This window comes from Thermobia domestica, chromosome 11, assembly GCF_964235325.1.
Source record: "Thermobia domestica chromosome 11, izTheDome1.hap1.1, whole genome shotgun sequence".
Lineage (NCBI taxonomy): Eukaryota > Metazoa > Arthropoda > Insecta > Zygentoma > Lepismatidae > Thermobia > Thermobia domestica.
In genome coordinates, this window is record NC_137464.1 from 21,810,970 (window position 1) to 21,832,652 (window position 21,683).

At 35.9% G+C, this 21,683-nt stretch overlaps 1 protein-coding gene across 1 annotated transcript in view; it reads left to right on the forward strand.

Moving 5' to 3' along the window:
- Nucleotides 1–11,073: 11,073 nt before the first annotated feature.
- LOC145663976 (uncharacterized) overlaps nt 11,074–21,683 on the forward strand; it is a 37,236-nt gene continuing 26,626 nt past the window's right edge. Inside the window, exon 1 of the mRNA XM_081730233.1 lies at nt 11,074–11,290. Coding sequence (XP_081586359.1) covers nt 11,195–11,290 — 96 coding nt within the window. The 5' untranslated portion in view covers nt 11,074–11,194. The remainder of the gene's footprint in view (nt 11,291–21,683) is intronic.

Below are 21,683 nucleotides of genomic sequence, written 5' to 3' on the forward strand. Positions count from 1 at the left end.
GAGTGTCAGGGAAGATCTAGTAATATGCCACAAACAAATGCTTTAGTGCTGTATCGGAAGCAGCATGCAAAATGTCAGCCTTTGATAATATATACCGCACCGGTAATTTGCACTTCCTTCTCTTCCCCCTTTCCAATACAGAGAACCGACTCCTTTGCTGAAGAAAGATGTTAAGTGAAAATTGAAATACTTGTGGCTTAAACGTTCTTTGAAGCATGGTGTTTTATCTTTGTGTTTTTTGATTTGTGAGAGCGTTGTTTTCGTATCAGTATGAAGAGATCCCAAGCTAAAACTTCTGAGAGAAAAAGATGCGTGGGGAGTCGAGTTCGAATCCAGATATTTGCACGCAAAAGTATAAAGTGACGTGCAGTGGTGTATTTAGGGGGATGGCTGTCGGGCTCAAGCCCCCCGAAATAGATAATTTTTTATATGGTAGAATAATAACTACCTACGGTAGAATATACCTACATAGACCCAGTATATATATATCCTCTCAGGAGATTGTGCATTAACCAAATTCCAAATTCATCCCGAAACAAAATCCTAAATACGCCACTGGTGACGTGGGAAAATGAGTCAATATTCATGAGATGGTTGCTGCCTATTAAAGATTGTTCTTCAAAAGCATGTTTTATGTGCAAGAAAGAAATGCATGTTAAACGAATTGTGCTCGAGAAACATAGTAAAATTGAAAAACAAAAATAATGTTCGGTTTTAAAAGCTTACTTTGTTTGTTTTCACATGGAAAATCATACTTAATCTTTACGCAATTCTAATTTATGTTAGCTCCGGGGACAATGCTTGTAAGAAAGACTGCTGGAAAACAGATGAAAACATAAAACGGTTTCGTCACCAGTGGCGAATCGTGTCTTAAAAAAATAAGTAGATACTCACGTGTGTCATCCAATAAAATTACGAGGCTTACAAAATTCTAATGGGACCGATTACAGTTCTACAAGTAGTCCATCTATAGGATACCAGAACGTACAGCATGAATAAAAGTATTCCCCTTATTTTCTCCATCAGCGTGGGGTTTCTGACTAGGGAATCGTGGGAAAATGTCTAGGACCGCTGAGCTCAGAAGGAATACAAAAGAAAATGATCAACATTTGAAACAATTTAGTAGTGGAAAATGTATCAGAGGTGGTGGCGGGCAAGGGGACTTCAACCATAAGTTGTTTAGGTAACAAAATACCTAAATTCACAATTGTCCTCCATCTACGTATATATTCAGTGTATTAGTGAGTCACGTCGTCCTTCAATTTATCCTGTAATATCCTTGTAGGTAGATAGATAGAATTGTAAAATTCAAATCGTATTTTCTCTGCAGCCTTACGCAAGCGATACCCTTCTGCCGATTTCGAAAATTATAGAATCCATAATGAAAAATAGATTAATTACGCATTTGGAACGTAACAATGTTTTATCTGACTCGCAACATGGTTTTCTTAAAAATAGATCCACATCTACAGCTGCCCTTCATTTCTTGCAAGAAGTAGTAGACTCAATAGAAAGTAAATCATACCCACTATCTATATTTTGTGACTTAAGTAAAGCTTTCGACTGTGTCAACCATTCGTTACTCTTAAGTAAATTTAATGCATATGGAATAAGGGGTGTTGCTAACCAATGGTTTCAAACTTACCTTACAAATAGACAACAATTTGTAGAGATAAATTTCATTAATGAAGACAACTTGTATATCGAAACTCACAGATCAACACCTTCTATGGTTAACATAGGAGTTCCTCAAGGATCAGTCTTAGGACCAATATTGTTTCTTTTATATGTTAATGATCTACCACTTTATATCACTCATGGTAAGTTATTTCTGTATGCAGATGACACAAATATACTTGTAAAAGGAAGTAATTTAACTGAGCTGCAAAATAATGTAAATATAACAGCAAGAGAGCTCGAAACTTGGTTACACCACAATAACATAATTATTAACACCGAAAAAACAAAATGTTTATATTTTTTCCCAACTAATTCATCACCAATTAAACCTTCGTTTACAATTAATAATAATAATGTGGAATGTGCTTCAAATACTAAATTCTTAGGATTAAACCTAGACGACAAACTTAAATGGAAACATCATATAAACAATTTATGCCAAAATTTATCTTCTATTGTTTATATGGCTTATACACTTTCCTCTGTTCTTAACCTAGACACTTTAATTTCATTATATTATGCGTCATTTTATTCCCGAGTACAGTATGGTATTGCCTTCTGGGGTGTCACCAGGGTGCGAATTACCGGGGGGGATGAGGGGGATTTTCCCCCTCAATCACATTTTGTTCCCCCCCAAAGAAGTCAGCTGAAGTATCCCCACCGGGGATGCTCGCTTTCCCCCTCAAACTATGCTTAGTATAACTCCAAATTTCACTGATTTTTGTTATTTCTTGTAAATTTAATCTTCTAGCTGTATTTCGAAATGATCGATGTAAACTGTTCAGTTTTGATCATTTCTACTTACCACCTAATTACCCACTATTTTCAACGTTGTTTAGTAGAACTATATTATTATGACTAAAGTTGTTACTTGCAACTGTACCTTCGTACCCTTCAGTGCGTCATCGTTTGCGAATTTGAATGTACTAATTGCGTATAACAAAGCCACATATAGCTTTATAAATGTTCTTAGCGGTTGGCCAAGAAGAAGTAAACAAATAGCTTCTTCTACCATACTTGGCGAAGTTCGGATATGTCATATTCATCCTCTATATTTGTATCGATTATCATCTTATTTTAATTTTTGTTATAACATGTTATTTCATTTTCCAGTGTACTCTTTGTTAGCACATGGTCTTCATTCTCTAGTAGGTTGTGTGTATGCAACTCAAAAGTTGCATTTAATTTGTGATAATTAGCATAGTAATCACTGCTTTTACAGTTTACGGAAATGAACTTTTCAAACTGTACTCAAAATCTGAGATATAGGTATTCTCTCGTAAGTATATGTTAACGTACACGCTGGGGGATACGCTACTAGTGAGCAGACATGTTAATGAAGGTGATTTTTAGGTGAATAAGCGAATAATTCAAGATTTGTTTCAGCATTTGTTAATACGACTGGTTCTCCGTGTCATTGTCCGTGTCTGTATAAGCATTTCAACTGGAGCGGGTTTTTTAAAAGTTAACCCTTCATTTTTCCATCTCTTCGCTGTACAGTTTGCTGTCCACGCAATTAATGTTGTCTGAAAAACTTCAGTGAAATGTTTTACTTTATTTGAATAACGTAGCCCATAGTGAATCAACTCATCTTCAACCTAACAGTAAAGTAATTTTTAAGTGTTGACTTTCCGTGCCCATCACGGAATCGATATTTGGAGAGAAAAAAAAAGTCGTGATGAGCACAGCTTTAGCGGGAAGTAGAAGCACAAGCTCGAAATTTGAATTGAGAGATTTTAAATATTTGGGCTTCGATTTGACCTTGATGTGAGAAATCGGGGAGCAACAATCCATTTCTTATTTGATAGGCTAATATCTAGATTTTGTTTAAAAAAAAAAATGTCCGGTTTAACTGATAATTTTACTGGTTTTCACAAGACTGAAGTAGGTTTCTTTTCGCAACCTGTATGTATTAATGCAAAGTGGAAGCTTTCAATATGAGTGGAAAAATTAACATATGCTTTTGATCATGGCTATCGCTCGAGCCAAATTATTAACTAAATAAACCTTAGAGAGCTACGGGGACAAGAGTGAGTACAACATTAAAACACGTTCAGAAAGGTTTAGTGGGGTGTGTGTATGTCAGACAATATATATGTGCATAGTTATTGTCGGTAGATTTATTAAATTAATAAATCTCTTATTTATTACAGATGTCACACACACACACACACATATATATATATATATATATATATATATATATATATATATATATATATATGGGGGGTAAGGCATGTATTGTCTCATTTTGAAATTTGAACCTTCAGACTATGTCCTTTGGCCTAATTTTATCCCCCCCAATATAGATTATCTAATTCGCACACTGGGTGTCACTAATGATTTGTTTACAATATTTAGATTACAAAAGAAAATAATCCGTATCATTACACATTCCCATTTTCGTAGTAGTTGTAGAAGTAAATTTCGTGAACTCAGATTGCTTACGATACCGAGTTTGTATATATATGAGGTATTAAAATTAGTGAGAAAAAACATAGATAACTACTTAACGCATGCCGACGTACATGAATATAAAACTAGAAACTGTGATGAATTTGTAATACCGTCACACAGAACAAGTATGTTTGAAAAAACTACATTTTATAGAGGTGCGGTGCTATATAATAAATTACCAAGAGAATTGAAATACATAAAAGATGATATAAAGTTTTTGAGAGAGGTTAAAAATATGCTAATTTGTAAATCTTATTATTCTGTAGATGAGTATATAGGTGAATAATTCTTTATTATTTCTGAAGGCAATAAAACTTAGTACGTAGATATATTTTAACCATTAGATTAAATAACAAATCTTTATTTTTTCCTTCTTTTATTGTAAAAAAAATTAGTTTTATATCGTATGCTTATAGTTTATTTGTATGTGTTTATTAACTCTGTATTTAACCAATGTATTATTGTGAAATGACATGTTCTATACCATATGTACAAATTTGTGTACTCTGTATGGTCAAATGAACGCAAATAAATCAAATCAAATCAAATTCTGCCAAGGCAAAGTGACGTAAAACCAAAACAATGTTTGCAAGCATCAAAGTTCGCTGAAAATGGTTTTATCATAAGCTATTAAAATCCAGTGACTTGCACACAGTAGTGAAAATAGTTTCTTTAAATTAACTGTTAATCAACATTTTCGAAATAGCTTTTCCCGCTGGCATAGTGGTTAGTGTGTGGACTATTGACGTAGGGGGTTCCGCGTTCGATTTACATTCGGAGAACGTTGCAAGTTCCAGCGCATTGTGGTGGTTCCAATTCCACCTTAATCTGTAGCTACACGTCTTACATAGCCTTGTTGCTAAAGAGATGATAAACTTCAAAGAAATTTTAGAAGCATTTTACGTCAGCAATATCATAATACAGTATAACGTAAAACAAACTCATCCAGTAGGGGAAAAGCGCCCTAATAACCTCATTCTACTCGCCTCTCTCGTGAAATATGCAATAGTCGTAGTGTTACCAATGTAACATCTGAACTTTCCGTTAGGTTTTTTATTATTATTATTATTATTATTAGACACACAAATGAGTAAATAGAAATCATTCTTCAACGGCACAATGTAACAATTTAACATTGAATAGAGGTTCAGAGCGAGCTCGAAAAGTAATTTAAAATAAGTAATCAGAAAGTAGTGGTGTTTCTGGCGCTTACAAATCTAGCTTCAAATAAACTAGACTGTCAACCCTGTAATAGAGGGAGAGCCCAACGTCTTCTGGGACGTTCTACAAAGCGAGTAATTGGCTCTTTAATCGCGCGCGACTCGTACTCCTACGTTTATATTAGTGGTGGGCACAAAAACCGGTTTTTTTGGTTTTCGGTTTTTCACCGAAACTGGTTTCGGTTTTCTCCAAAACCGGTTCGGTTTTTCACCGAAACCGGTTATCGGTTTTCTCCAAAACCGGTTCGGTTTTTTACCTGGTCCGGTTTCGGTTTTCTTCAAAACCGATTCCGGTTTTTTTTTTCAAAATTTGTTCTATTTCTGACCAGAATGGTGTTTCGTTGTTCTCCGGAAACCGAATCCATTTCCACAGAAATAGTTTTATGTATTCTCGAAAGGTTTCACCGAAACCAGTTTCGGTGAAAACCGAACCGGTTTTGGAGGAAACCGAAACCGGTTTCGGTGAAAAACCGAACCGGTTCTGGAGAAAACCGAACCGGTTCTGGAGAAAACCGAACCGGTTTGGGGGGAAACCGAACCGATTTTTGGAGAAAACCGAAATGTCGGTTTTTCGGGTTTCGGTTTTTATAAAAACCGGTTTTCGGTTTTATAAAAACCGGTTTTGCCCATCCCTAGTTTATATATATTGATGCAAGGAATATGGATCTAACACAGGGATAATGTTCAAGATTCCGCTAGACACTGGACGATTGTCTACCTACATGGAAGCAGGGTCTAAATTAGGATCTAGTTTCAACTTTAAAAAAAAAGAAAATAACTTATAGGAAATTTTATGCTCATAAAATTCTAATAGAAAGACACTGTCTACCCGGTCTTCTCTCAAGCCTCGACACTTGTAGTTACCGAAGAATTGGTGCAGAAAGTTGACGAAAACATGAAAGAGAGCAGATGCTTTACGATTTCGTCGTAATCTGATGTTTCCTCAAGTTTCAAGAAGTATTCTCTATAAACTTATGACTCAACGCTTACATTAGAGATGATGATGTCAAAACGGCAATATTGTAATGGTTGTCAAAACAGACTGCAGACTTCTATCTGGATGGTATTCAAAAGTTTGTTGTACGATACGATAAGTGTCTTAACTTCAGGGGCGGATCCAGAACCGACTTCTGGGGGGGGGCGATGGGTTGTCATACTGCTACTTTTAAAGGCTCCAAACTTTGGGATGGGTTTTATTTATATATATATATAAAATAAGAAAGTTTCATCTTCTGGGGAGGGCGATCGCCCCCCTGGATCCGCCCCTGCTTAACATTGGTGGAAACTATGTAGAAAAGTTGATTAACGTACAGGCTTTCGTATAACAATAAAATTGTAACGAAGTGTACTTTTTTTTTTTTTTAATTTCAAATGGAACCTGGTTTGTAGAAAAAACGACATTAGTTTTCTCCAAAACTGGTTCGGTTTATCACCGGTACTGGTTTCAGTTTTTCAAAAACTGTTTCGGTTTTCATCGAAAACATTTTTCGTTTTTTCCAGGAGTTTTTTTTTTTTTTTACTGGAACCAGTGTGATCTTCGCCGAAGTCACACTGGAAGCAAAGAAGCAAAAAATGGTAGAAAACCTAAACCGGTTTCTTGATAGAAACCGAACTGTTTTTATTAAAGATTTCAAGAACCGGTTTAGATTTTCTAAAAACCGAAACACATTCCCCCATGGCTAGTTCCTATGTTTCCTGTATAAGTATGACGATCACAACTATCAAGTTAAAACAGGAAACGATCAGTAAAAATGTTATCTTACTTCCCTTGTCTCTCTTCTCTTATCGCATCACAACGATAAGTTTAGGTAGCGCGTAAATTCCAACCACATGGAAATTTGACAGAATTTTGTTGGTTTCCTAACAAAACTCCCTCACGTTTAGTTCAAAATTCCTCATCTAAACCAATGATTCCTAACCATTTTCGACTGACGGCACACTTTACAAAAACCCCAGACATCGCGACACACTTTTTAAATTTATTATTATTATTATTATTATTATTATTAAGTAATTCTATAAGTTTCTATGAAGAAGTAACTCTATGTAGTACTAAGCACTGTTGTTGCAAAGGAAATAAAATGAAATCTTTGAGTTTTACGTCCCACGATTATGCCGGTTAGGCTAAAGGAGACTGTGATGATGAGAAATGAATTAAATGACGGAATGAAGAAAGTGAGAGGAAACGAAAGTGTTTGTCCACCATAAAGTTCACCTGGCGCGAGCTGGGATCGAACCAGGGACCCTATGCACCAGAGGTGAACGCTCTACCACTGAGCTACCGCGGCCCCCACTGTTGTTGTAGCTGGAGGTGTTGACTGGTACAGTATGTCTCAAAAATAGATTTTAACTAATTATTAAATGCTTCATGAGCTTTAAATTTCGCGACAAACTTTAGGGACTGCGTGACACACTGATTGAGAACCACTGATTTAAACAATAAACGCTGGGTGAGCCTATGACAGAAACCGGGGATTTGCAATATGCAAAATCAAAGTTTGGATTTAAAAAAAAATTTATATTAACGGGAAGAGAAAGATAATAGAAATGAATGAGAAAGTTACAGAAGGTGGAACTTCAGGAACCGTGATCCAGAAATAATTAAACCCTTAAAGTTAATTTACACATAGGGTGCCGTTTCAAAGCCGTAGTCCGTAAGTTCCTTTTCAGAGTGACATTGAAAATTCATTGGCTTGTCTTTCTTAATTCTCACATGACATGCCGTTCCCCTACTGTGCCCCGACATGAAGCCTTGACACCCCGGTCGCGGCCCCTTCACGACCACGATCCATCGATTTTCCGCAGAGTACTCGAAGTGACGCAAAGTTGATCAGGACCAATAAGAATGTCTTCTTTCGTGCAAATCCATCTTTGGAAGTGTTTAAGGTTAATTGACACAAAGTGTGCCGTTCCTGTGCCGTGCCCTGGTTCACGAAATTTCTTTTCAGATTTTGACATTGAAAATTCATTGGGTTGCCTTTTTCTTTTTTAAATTTACACATGATGCGCTGTGTCTATGCCGTTCCCCGACAGGTTGCCTTGAACAAAAACTTCCCTGGTCGCGACTGGATGGCAGCGATGCTTAAGCTTTCCTCGGAGTACTTGAAACCGCACGAAATTGAGCCTCTTTCCAATTCATTTTTGGAAATGGTGTAGAAAACAGTAGCGAGACGGTACGGCGCGGCATGGTATGTATGAATGGTCATGTCCTTGGTATGGACGGAGCATTTCAGGGGAACGGCATGAGGACGGCGCCCAATGTGGTGATTAGCCTTTAACATACTAGACTCAATGACTCTGTGTAACCCAGAGACAAGGAGACATCTTCATACACATGTAGACATGGAGAGCAGGTGCACACTCAGAAACTTTTGTTGGGAGAGGTCCAAAGTTGAGAGAAGTCCAATACTACCAGGTACTACGTTATGTAGTGTTGAGCCAGTGTTATTCTGCATTCGGAAAAATGATAAATAACTAAGTACTTCTCGTATTGCTTCTTATTTCTCAGAAGTAAATTGCTTATAAAAGAAAAGAAAGAGTAAGTATAGATAAAGTGTATGATCAAATATTTATGCTACACCAATCATATCTGCGAAACGAATATAGTTTTATTAAGAATGTGTAAAAGATATGTCGAGTTACGATGTTCCCGGGGAGGTCCGTACCAGTTGGACCCCCCGCATCGTTACTCCCCAACGTAGAGTATGCATAAGACTGCTAATCTAATTGTAACAAGCACGATTCTCTCATCTCTCTCTCTCTCTCTTCTCACTTAATCTATAATTTTCTTTCTATCTTGTCTGAGGGTGGGCCAAAGCGTTGCCCTGAGAGATAACTGCAAGGTCTATCAGAGTTATAAATGAGTGAGAATCACAGGAAAGAAAAAAATGCATGTTTCTCTTATGAGGGGTAGTCAACATTTGATGAAACGAGCCTGTCTAACGTGTAGAATATAAGATATACCGTTGAGGATAAAGATTTAAAGCTTTATTAATTCCTTTTGTGCAGTTCGTGATCAGAACCATTGTATTACGAAAATTTTTCATTGTGTAGAGACGAATAAACATGAAACTAAATAAGTATATTTTAATAGTTGACATATAGTCCCTTTGATTAAGAAATGTCACACCGGAAATCAAACACTGCAATATTCAAGCTTGAGTAGTAGGCATAATTAATTCATTATAGACTTCTAGAATAATGTTGTATACAGCTGATACTTGGCCTGCTTCCAGGTGAGACCGGGTCTGAGAAGCGAGACTGAGACCTAGATGACCCTAACAACAGTTGTGATTTGTAACAGTGTTCTCAACCGTCGTGTCGTGAGTCGTGACACATGGGTGAGTCATGCAGTCCCTTAGGGTACGTTACGAAATTTTAGAATTTAAGAAATCGTGAAGAATTTAATAATAATTAGTTAGAATCAAATTTACCAGTCAGTCAACGTCTCCAGCGGCAGCAACAACCCTCAATACTACACACAGTGATTAGATTATAAAAACTTAAAGGGTTATACTATTAAAATTTATTTTAATAATAATAATAATAATAATAATAATAATAATAATAATAATAATAATAATAATAATAATAATAATAATAATAATAATAATAATAATAATAAGTTAAATATCAAACAACATTCAGTAAAGCGTGCCATCAGTGAAAAAAGCTTGAGAGCCACTGTTCTAGACATCTACCTAAAATGGCAAGACATGTTGCTAACATGGGAAATGTTACGCATGGGGTATATCGAGTCATGAAACCCCAAAATTAGTGACCTTTGTTAAATCAGTGATCTAGAACATGACCTCAATAAACTTGCCATTCAACTGGTATTTACCAGTGGCGGTTTTAGCTGGTAGACCGGGTAGGCACGGGCCTACCCAAAAATTTTGAAAGATATATAAACGCTAAAAGATATAATAAAAAGTAAATATATGTTCCATTATCCATATTAATAGTAGATAATTATTTAACAAATAGTATCAACCACTACTGTAAAAGTAATTTTCTACTGTCATTAATCAATCAAATGTGTATATGTATCCATAAGCGAGGAAGCGGGTCCACCCAAAATTAAAATCCTAAAGACACCCTGGGTATTTACATGTATGTACTTCATTACATTGTAAGTGTGAAGTAAAATAAATAAATAAATAAATAAGGTGGTAAGAGTGTGGGAAGGAGTTCCGGAACATAAATGGTCACAAAACGTAAAATTTGCATAATCAAAATCATCTCGGAAATTCACAAAATGAATGTGTATATATTTATATTACAAATTTTGCGTTAACTGCAATGTTCGTGTAATCCTTTTCACAACAGTTGAGCGTTGTGATCTATCACTGAGACACTGTTACCAAATAAACCTAGGATTTTCTTAACTACTATTATTATTTTTGTACCTCTGTGTTTATATAATGCTATAAACAGCTGTTAATTCGTAAATCAAGCAGAACATTGACTGCAAGAGTGATGGTCAGAATGTTAATTTGAACTTGAACATAGATAGTTTTTTTTTTTTCGTTATGTGTAGAGTTAGTCCCTTTACGTTTTGATTACAGAATGTGTATATAATATTAACTTGTATGTTTTGGGTAAGCAGCTAAATTAATATTATGTTAACATAAGCTAGAAGTTCGCATAATCAATTGAAGGAAGTTTAGCGCCAATTTCTAAAAAAAAACGACAGGTCTGCCCTCTGGCGGTATCCTATTAAAGAAACACAACAAGAAAACCAAGCTTGTAGGCTAGCTTCAACGGTGGTTGGAAGAGAAGAGTAGAGATAGGCAAAGAATGCTATACTGACTTAAAAAGTGGAAGAATATCTCAAAATGACATCGAAAAGATCAGCAGAAATTGATACCCAGAAGACAAACATAATTATAGTCGATATTGAAGGAACCACCACAGCAATCACATTTGTTAAGGTGAGGTTACGTGTTAATGTTATCGGACAAAAGACGGTTATGTGAATTCACTTTGTAGGCTTATTTAGGTAGTTTACTGTCAAATTTACAAGTACTGCTGGTAGGGAAGGCAAACCTAGTGTTTTGGACACAGGTCTAAAGTATTTTTGATATTATTTTCATACATTATAGGTTTTCAATGATTCAAAGCACGTGGAGGACAAGTAACCACCATTACAATTTTATGGTGGCTCCGCGTATAAATTATTTTCGTATATATAATTTCTTTCGCATGTTTTGATAGGTTAAGGTTAGTGATATATTTATGTGTAGTAAATATATACTTCTTGAGTTAGCGATGTTAAATTACCATGTAAAGACCGTAAAAATAATTTTACAGGATGCATTCGGTATCGCTTTGTGTGGAAGTCATTGACTTTTCCGGCAAAATTAAAGTGAACTTGATTTTGGGAACCGGTATGTTGAGTGTACAGTACGGCTGTTTTTTAAGTATCGGTAATTACTTCAGGTCCCGAAAGGGAAAAAAGAATGTATCAATATTAAAAATGTATGAAATATAATATGCATTGTAGAGCTTAGTTATTTGCATATATATTGAGCTTAGTTATTTGCATTTTTCGGAAGCGGCTTGGAGATTAGTATGCAATGAATACTGTTGCCACATATTTAAACAATTCCAGCGATCAATCCGTACGAATGATATTCAGTAATGGTGCTGACTACGGGATTGCTTCTCTGGTATATATAGAATACGTGACGTAACCTTAAAATTTGATAATGCAGGATACGAGGCCGATTGACACTGAATTTTAAATTTATCAATAACAATAGGAAAGGAAATTGGGAAGTACCTATATTTGAAGCACACTCCCCCTTCCCCATTATAAACTACGGAATATAGAATAAACGGTTATAGTTAAGGAGCCGTACTTCCCATTTAGGGAAGGACGAGAAACGCCATACTTTCAGGAATTATTCATTGACTATCTAGGATGTTAAAAAATAGGTAATAGACTGAGTTCTTGCCCTTGTACTTAGGGTGTTTAGGTAGTGCAACAGTAAGATGTATCCTCGTGCACGGGAGATGAGAAGTAGCTGTTCTTAACTATTACCGAATAAACGTTGCCTGAATTATCTTGGCGTTCACTAATGTAGTTTTTGGTATTAGCTTCTGGCAGGGCTCTATAACACTGGTCCCCCTCTATTGAGTTGTAATAAAGATAGAAAGCTTGCCCTGCCCTGCGGAGCTTTTAACCCGGCTTAGGTTTAGAATTGCCCCTCCAGTCTGAAGGTCCCCTTGCACTTTGCAACATACAAAAAACAGTGCTTAAAATATTTTTAAGAAAATGATAATTTCACTTAACTTCAGTGCTCCGTGAGCTTCACAAAAATTTTAAAGATTTTCTTTATTTTTGTACGTTTCTACAAAACTGAGTGCAGAAATATCGCATTCGTTACATCTGTTCGGCAAGGTTCTAGATTACTGGTCCCCCGTCCGTTAAGCTGTAATAAAGACAGAAGACAACGTGCCCTGAGAAGGTCTAACCCGCCTTTTACTCGCTAACGATCGTTCGGCAATACTGTGGGAATTAAATATATGAGCTTGAGTACAGAAAGAAGCCAACCTAGCTACTAACCAACAAGGGGGACCAGTAATCTAGAACCTTCCCCATCTGTTCGCCATATTTTACAACTACCTTGCTGCTGAAACCTTCCGCATCCGGCAAACAGTAGTAACTTCCACGTATCTTTTCTCGTATTAAATATAACTCCCCTGCCCAACATTCCTAAACTTCAAATCATCATTTATTACCTCATTTCTTCTGTAAATTTTCCTAATTTTTATAAAAAGCAGAGGGGTAACTCTTACCTTAACCCCCGTTGTTACTCCCTGCTGTTCGCGCGGCAATACTGGCACAAAGCCGTGGTACAGAAAGGTACCAAACTGGCTACTAACCTATATGGGAGACCTGCATTCTAGAACCTTCCCCAGTTTCTTAGAAAAAACAAATCTTGATGTAAAATAACCACAAGCTATCATACATCATAGTTTGATCATTCACCTTAAATTGAGCGCGATTTGTGCAGTTCGTTTCAGAGGATTGTAAAATTATCATTGATGTAAGCATTCAAAGAAAGAAAGAAAAATTGAAATGACTCAGATGTTCCGAAGAAATAACTGTAATGTATATAAAATTTCGTGTAAGGTTAATGTATGGAATAGAAAACACAGAAGTTGATGCAGTAAGAATATTAAATTAAAACCGCGAAACAGTTCGCAATCGTCATGCTTGAAGTAACACTTCTAAATGCAGGAGATTGCATCTTACACCAAGTAGTTTGACAAAGGTGATCAACACCCTTACAGAAGAGTTACAGTACATTAGTTGGTATCCTGCCAAAATAAAAGGCATTATTCGAGCAGACGGCTCTACCAAATTTTCACATATTTATTGCATTTTCCGGTTTTTTCTTGCAGAGCATGCATTAAATGAGGAGCTAATACATTAACCACAAACCAACTTGTGCTAGATGGCCACTAAAAGCAGGAATGCTTTCTAACCGAGCGAGGGCTCGAGGGGTGCGCCCGTAGGGAACAGGCGTGTTAGCGACGGGGGCATATGCATAAACGAGAATAGTGGAAAAGTACATACCTGCGAATTTCAAAATGCCCAGTCCGCACACACTTCCCTGCAATACGAGCTCCAGTTACTAACAGTTGATTAGGTTGTATCCAGGTTATTTTCTACTATTTCATATGTTAGATATGGGAAAATGCACTAATGTGTTACAGATTCCAATATTTTCTCTACAATTAACTTCGATCCTTCAAAAATAGTACCATTCACAGCTGATAAACGTGTGTTACACTGTCTTCCTTTCTTACTTTTACGACAGTAAAAAAAGTGTATGTAATTCCTCTCTTATGAATTTTTACTTTTCCACACTTTGCACAGTTTATTTTACGTTTCAACATGCTATGACGCTGCAAAAACTATAATATTACGCAATTCTTTGTAATAGAACCGTATACATCGGGACAGCCTTAAAGGGCTCTTTCCCCAACCACTGCTTCTTTTCACCCCCACAACCCTCGGCTAGTCCTCGTGAGCGTGTAAGCTGTCACTGCTCTGTGTTGCCGTACCTCCGATCTACTTATGTAGTTAATAAGGAGAAAGCTTTCCTTCCTATTCTCAGTTAACAACAAAAAATTAAAAAAAAAAAAAAAAAATCAACTAAGAAAAAGGAATTGAGGCAACATTGGTTTTTAGCCAGAATGGATCATAAATCTCTACCACGTGTCGCGGAGACTAGTTAGCGGAAGGTTTAGAGGGGTGGACAGGGTTTTCAGAATTTTTGGAAAAGGAACTCTAAGTATGACCCAAAGTTTATATTAGCATTACATCCATCGCAAACGTCCATTGCTAATACGAACAGAACATTCCCACCGTTTACTCCACTTTCTTCGCTTTTTTGTATTCTTCCGCTTCAGTAAATATTTACACTTAGAATACGTTCACTACCATTCAAAATATATTTCAATATGATATCCACTGACTGAAATTACTTATATTCACACTCCTCTTTTACGACATTGTTTTTTACCTATAAACTTTGTTTTTGGTAGAGCCGTCTGATCGAGTGAACCCAAATAAAATTTTAAACTATTATCTGAATAGTAAAACAGTGATTTAATTATGTTCCTGAAAGAAAATCGCGAAAATTATAAGTAGAAAGAATATAAATTATATATAAAATAGAAAAAAAAAAACACTGTTGTGACTTAATTCTTTCTACTTTCATTAATATTTTTTTCAAAAGTGAAATTAAAGGCAAATGACCATTTTCAACTAATGCGCGTTACGAATAACAGATACATTAGGAAATGATCACAAAATTATAACAATGACCTGTGACAAAAATTTAAAAGAAAAATTACGTGTTAACCGTGACCCGTGTAACTCAATCATCATGGCGGGGGCGCGGTAGTTCAGTGGTAGAGCGTTCACCTCCGGTGCTTGGGGTCCTTGGTTCGATCCCAGCTCGCGCCGTGTGGACTTTGTGGTGGATAAACATCATGCTCGTGGGTTTTCTCGGGGTTCTCCCGTTTCCTCCCACTTTCTTCATTCCACCATTTCACTCATCTCTCATTATCACCGTCTCCTTTAGCCTAACCGGCATAACCGTGAGATGTAAAACTAATCTTTATATTGAATTTCTTTTCGCACGAATAAATTAGCGGGAGACAAACAGCTAAAAGATTACTTCCTGTGTGTGCACTCAACAACAAAACAATCCCGAAGTGGGAGGAGAAAGTAAAACAGTAGATATCAATGACAAGACTGGATAGATAGTAATATCTTAATTCCTTTAACGAATTTTGTGGTTGAAAAGCGTGTGTGTTTTACCTACAGCTAAGTTTTTTGCATTTGCCAGGGTACCATTTTGTTTTAAAAATATCGTTACATTAAACAGCAAAAGAGAAATTGAGTATTTCAGACAGCGAACTTTGAACTGTGTTCAGAATTATTTTTTTTTTTCTTCCTTGTATGACATCTCCACCCATTCGAATGCGTTGTTACCAAACCGACAATTTTAAGGTACTTAGAAAAATTCAGGCTTGCAATTATATTAGGGTTGCCAACTTTTGAAAATGGAAATGCCGGACACTCCTGCAGTACTGAAGGTTGTGACATCATCGCTCGTCAAAACTGTAAACAATCTGTTGTTACTTCGCATAAAATTGAGCGCTTTGGAGTTCGAATTTAATAACCTTAGTTACTTTTGAAGCATTTATTAAACTAACTTATTCCAGTTGTTTCAGTTGAGTCGGAACATGTAATTTTTATTTACCATCAATAAATAATACATCGTATTTAAAACAGAAAGGGAAATATAGTAAGTTCAGTTAATTTTCCTGCCTTCAGCATTTCAGGAAATTCCGCGCACATGTCGATATCAAAGCTCTGCTTTAACCATGTTCATCGAGAAACAGTTCCTTTCGTCATTCCAAAATAATCTGAATAGAATAGAAATAGGACTAGTAAGAGAAAAAATTACCGGAAATTTAACGTCCAGTTTTGAGATCGTACCGGAAAAGGTCAAAGACCAAATTGTACGGTAAATTACCGGACGGTTGACAACCCTAAATTATATTTTGGAGAAATGTGCGTATATTCATCCTTTTTCGGTAATTGTCTGAAAGCGACTTTGTTTCTTTCATATGTGACGGAACATCATATGACTAACGTTATAGATTGAAGTTTAAGGGAACATGTTTAATTTCTCTTTTGTGCAGGAATTTCTGTTAGGAAAGTATTCTGTAAATTAATAATAAGATAAATATTTGTTTTTATATTCATCGTTCTAGTTGATTAGGGGGAAAATATATTACTTGTGTCATTGTCATATTTTCTTGCTTTTGTTTTTTCATGAACATAGTAGTCTACAATTACGTATCAGGGAAAATTTCATCCGTAATTTCTGTCGTTACCCTGAAGGCTGTCCTGTTGATTATTTGTTGTTCTGCAGCTAACTGGCTACTAGAAAGTTACATATACAGTAATCACGATTGGACCGGAAATTGAACTCAGGTCTCAGACTTACTGTACCGATCTGTTAACTGCTACTTTACCCAGTCGTCCTTTAAAACAGTTATACATTTTGTCGCTCTTGAAGTCGGTGTTTAAACACCCAGACCACCATGGAATAAGTTTTCTTCTTTTTGTTGTTGTTGTTGTTGTTGTTGTTGTATAGATACACAGTAAGTTACTTTTATTTAAAGCAACTGTCTGTAGTGACGTATGCCAGCATATACTTCAACCAGTAATCTTCACTCATTGAAACTAAAAGTTCTTTCACTAGTGTTCTTGCATTAAACACTATTTTTTATTTCATTGTCCTTCAGTGCACACTAATGAACATCAATGGGGGGAAAAGATCAGAGGTTTTCAGTGGGTGAACCTTTAGTATAAATGTATGCCGGCATACGTGATGATTGACTTCAGTTTTAAATAACAGTTACTTATTTTGTATTTAGCTTCCTGATAACCTTGTAGGACTCCTCTACATTTATTTTACGAGCGGGAGGATGGAGGTGTGATAGCTTTTGGTAAATAGTTGTGTAATTTCTTAACGGATGGGCCCGTACAAAGGTAAGTCTGAATTGAGTGATATTTCCTCATCCGTGTCAAATTACTAGCGTGATTCCCTAATATGAAGTCTTACCTCTGATACTTACAAGGGAGGGTCACGAAGTTGATCCGCTGAGATCGAATGAGACAATTGTGTTTTCATTTGATATGTTATAACTAGACTAATCCCAAAGTTATACGTGCCGCCGGGCGGATATCGTAAGTTACAACCAATTTTGTAATGTAAAAACTATAAAAATTTACCTGGCAGAATAGTTTGAATCGAGTCATTTGTTCGGAAGCGGTTGGGTAAATGGAAAACTCTGCGAACATGTATCCCATCATTTTCAATGACACGCTTTTTGGGAGGTGTCCTGGGGCAAACTTTATCTCAAAAAGTGTGTCCCTGAAAATGATGGGATACGTGTTCACCAAGCTTTCCATTTACCCAACAGTTTCCGAGCAAATGACCCGGTTCAAACTATTCTGCCAGCTTTGTAGCTTTTGCATTACAAAATATGTTGTAACTCACGACATTCCGCCCTGTGACACAACTTTGGGATTCGTCTAGTTATAATATATTAAATGCAAACACAACTGTCTCGTTCGGATCTCAGCGGAGCCACTTCGTGACCCTCCCGTGTTAGCTTTATTCTCCGTCTCAAGAAGAATTGTAATCAGTCGGTGGAATTGCAACTTATCGTTAATTGGCATAAAGAAAACTATAGTGCGCGCATTTGAAGAAAGGAGAATCGAACTGTTTCTTTTCAAAATATCGAACATTGTTAATTTTGTACACTTCATTCTTACCCAATTTGTCTTTGGAGTTTTATGATTATCTCCTGCAGTTGGGGTCGAAATTTTTACTTGAATATTTATGAATAGGCTAAAATTATTTTTTGTTGGCGCTTCTAAAAGCACTTCAAAAGCGTAATAGATATATCGTATCCTCCCCATATAAAGTATCATTATTGCTTACAAATAATTTACTATACATATCGGGGGGGGGGGGCGGTAGCTCAGTGGTGGAGCACTTTCCTCTGGTGCGTGGGGTCCCTAGTTCGATCCCAGTCCAAGTAAGTTTGTGGTGAACATCATTTTGTTCGTGGGTTTTCTCGGGTACTCCCTTTTCCTCCCAGATTATCATTCCACCATTTATACCATCATTCACTTTCTTTTAATCATTCGTCTCCCTTAACTAAAGGGCATAATTGTGGGGCGTTAAATTGAAAGATTTTCATTCGTACTTAACAGTGTTGAGTACTCCCTCCATCTTAGATTCTTAAGGCCATTGATTTGTTAGAAATTTACGTTAATTTTGAAATTAACTGAAATTTTAGTTGTGTGATTTTACGGATTTCTTTGTCTAGTTAAGTGTCTCACCTTTTATATAAACTTAATATTGCGTGAATGTAATTATATATTAATATTCTGTACTAAAACAGCAAAAAGAAAAAAAAGAAACCTAGTGCTTGTCGTAGGTCTAGTGTAATTTCACTTTTGCCAAGTAGAATTTTCTTGCTGATGCGTATAAAATGTAGCAATCATCAGCTTGTAGTGCAATTATATGTACTTAATGTTCCTAGAACCTCGAGACAGCTTATAGATTATTAATTGATTTTGTACCCAATACATTCAAATGCAGTCCTTAACTTCAATGTATTACAATTTTTCAATTATGTGCCTGAAAATCATTTAAAGAAAATTTTATTAGACAGTACGCAAAAATTTAACTTCGAGGCACTGTTATTCTATGAAAGTACAACATAATTCCATTCTTTATCAACACTGCCCTTATCGAACTACATGGATAATCTCATTTTTTACTAAGTTTTATTTCACTATTTTTAATAATTTTATATTTAACATACTCGTTGTACCTTTTATAAGCTGTATACAACTAGAACTGCCCAAATTGTGTTTCGGTACCCCGGGGTATTAAATATTGAACACAGAAGTTTTCATTTTTTTAACGTGTAATTAGCTTTTTAAAAGCTCGAGAGGAAGTAGCCTTCGTGTGATCCAAAGATTTTCCTACTAAATATATTCATGAGGAAGAGAGATTCTAAGGAATTGATAGAAATTCATAATACTGCTTATATTTTAGAAAGAATATAAAACGGTTTTCGGTATTTGCAGAGGAATCGGAATTGCTAATAGAAGATAGTGTCGTAACTTAATAACATGATAGTATTTTATCTTTACATTCGTGATCCTCTTTTAGTTTGTTGATATTTCCGTTCGCTCTGGAGTCGTGTTCGCAATCATTTATATGTTTATTTATTTTTGCTTACTGGATACAATACCATCGTTGTTCCTGTGAAGAAAATTAAACCCGAATTCCTGCACTCCGCTAATTTCTTTATTCTTATTCATTTGACTGTTTGCAATTATTATCGGTCCACTAACACACGAATACCAAATGTTATTTGTTTATCATTTTTGCCACTATGTACTGGTGTAAAACTATTATTTTGCCCGTATTGTGGATGTGAAATTTGAAAAAGTCAAGGAATCGTTTCCCATAGTTTTTGTCGCACCCTGAAGACTATCCTGTTGACTATTTGTTGATCTTCACAGTAATGGTAGAAAAATGCACAGCTGGACCGGAAATTGAACCCAGGTCCCCAGCTTACTGTATCGATGCATTATTTACTACGTTGTCCAATTCTCCTTTACTGCAAAAAATAGACGAGTAAACAGATTAATTTGTAGTTGCGCAATGTGAAACTTTCCATAGGCATGGGTAATAGAATATCAGACGGGCAATAAAATTGAAATATAGAAGATAGATGGGACCCGTTACTCATGTGAGAAATACATGTTTTATATATGTATTTATATATACACTATTGTTCTAAAGTATTGCCTGGGAAAAATTTGAAATTTTCAAGGGTATCATTTTTAAAGGTGTAAATCATTATTTAAGTAACTCCACAAGTTACATTGAAACCTAATAAATATGAAACTTATAATGAAATGGAATTCTAATATTTCATTCAAGTGGAATTTGATAACAGTATTCATACATTGTATCCTACACAATGACATTCGATTTATGTTATATATTTGCAGGATGGATAGATGTTCAAATATTTGTTTCAGCTGTTATTTTTTTGCTACTTAATTTCTCGTATATAAATGATAATTTTGATACATATTTGTTTCAGTACAAACGTTTAGTACTTTGTTGTACCACCATTGGCTTTAATGGAGCTTTCATTCTTTTTGGCATTGAGTCTGAGATCTCTCACAATATTATTGTCGAGTTCATGATTCCATACATTCACAATCACTTCTGTAAGTTCGCGTTTGGTACCAGGTCCTTTCTTTTCCCCCCATCAGGTTACACAAATTTTCAATCGGATTAAGGTCTGATGAATTACACGGCCATTGTAATACCTCTACACCCAATTCAGACATGCGCAACATATTAAAAATGGAAATAATGAGATTTCTCAAGGAAGATAATACGTTTTTGATGTGTGACATGGTGCTAAGTCCTGCTACAAAATCCACTGACCATCCTGGTAAATATCGCGTGCCGTGTTCATCAGAGAGTGCCTGAGGGCAACTTCATATTGGTCACTTTCATATTCCCATAACAAAATATAGCCGACCAACACCTTGGTAAGTCATTGCTCCCTACACCATAACAGGAGCAGCGCGTTTCACTGTACGTTGAAAGCACTGAGGTTCAATCCTTTGATACAGTTGGCATCTCATCAGCTGCGGTCTGGAGCGATGTGGAGAAATGGGTAGATAACCACTCCTGTGCAAGTTTTACATGTTGCCGATGGTTTTCAGCGTCTTGTGATTGCGGATGGCGGCTGACCTTGAACAGTTAAATCTTTTTTGCAATCTCAGTATCTTTTAGTTCTTCCCTGCTTAATACTTCTATATGTTTCTTGTTCCTCAGTGTTAACCCTTGAGTTTGTACCAATGTTAATACTTTACGTGAACAAAATAAACAGATAAAAGTAAAATGACAACACTTTCAGAACATATCACTGAAATCTCGTCTTTAAACAAACTCCACCACGTGACTCGGATGAGGCAATACTTAGAAAAAAACATATCTCTGAATTGTTCCTAATATTTATTTATAAATTAATCGTACATATTACTGCGTAACAACCATTTTGTTCCGTAAATAATAGAAAAAAAAAAATAATCATCCACGCGTGCAATACTTTAGAACAGTAGTATATATATACAGTGAAACCTCTCTAAAGCGGACAGCCGTGGGGAATCAAAAA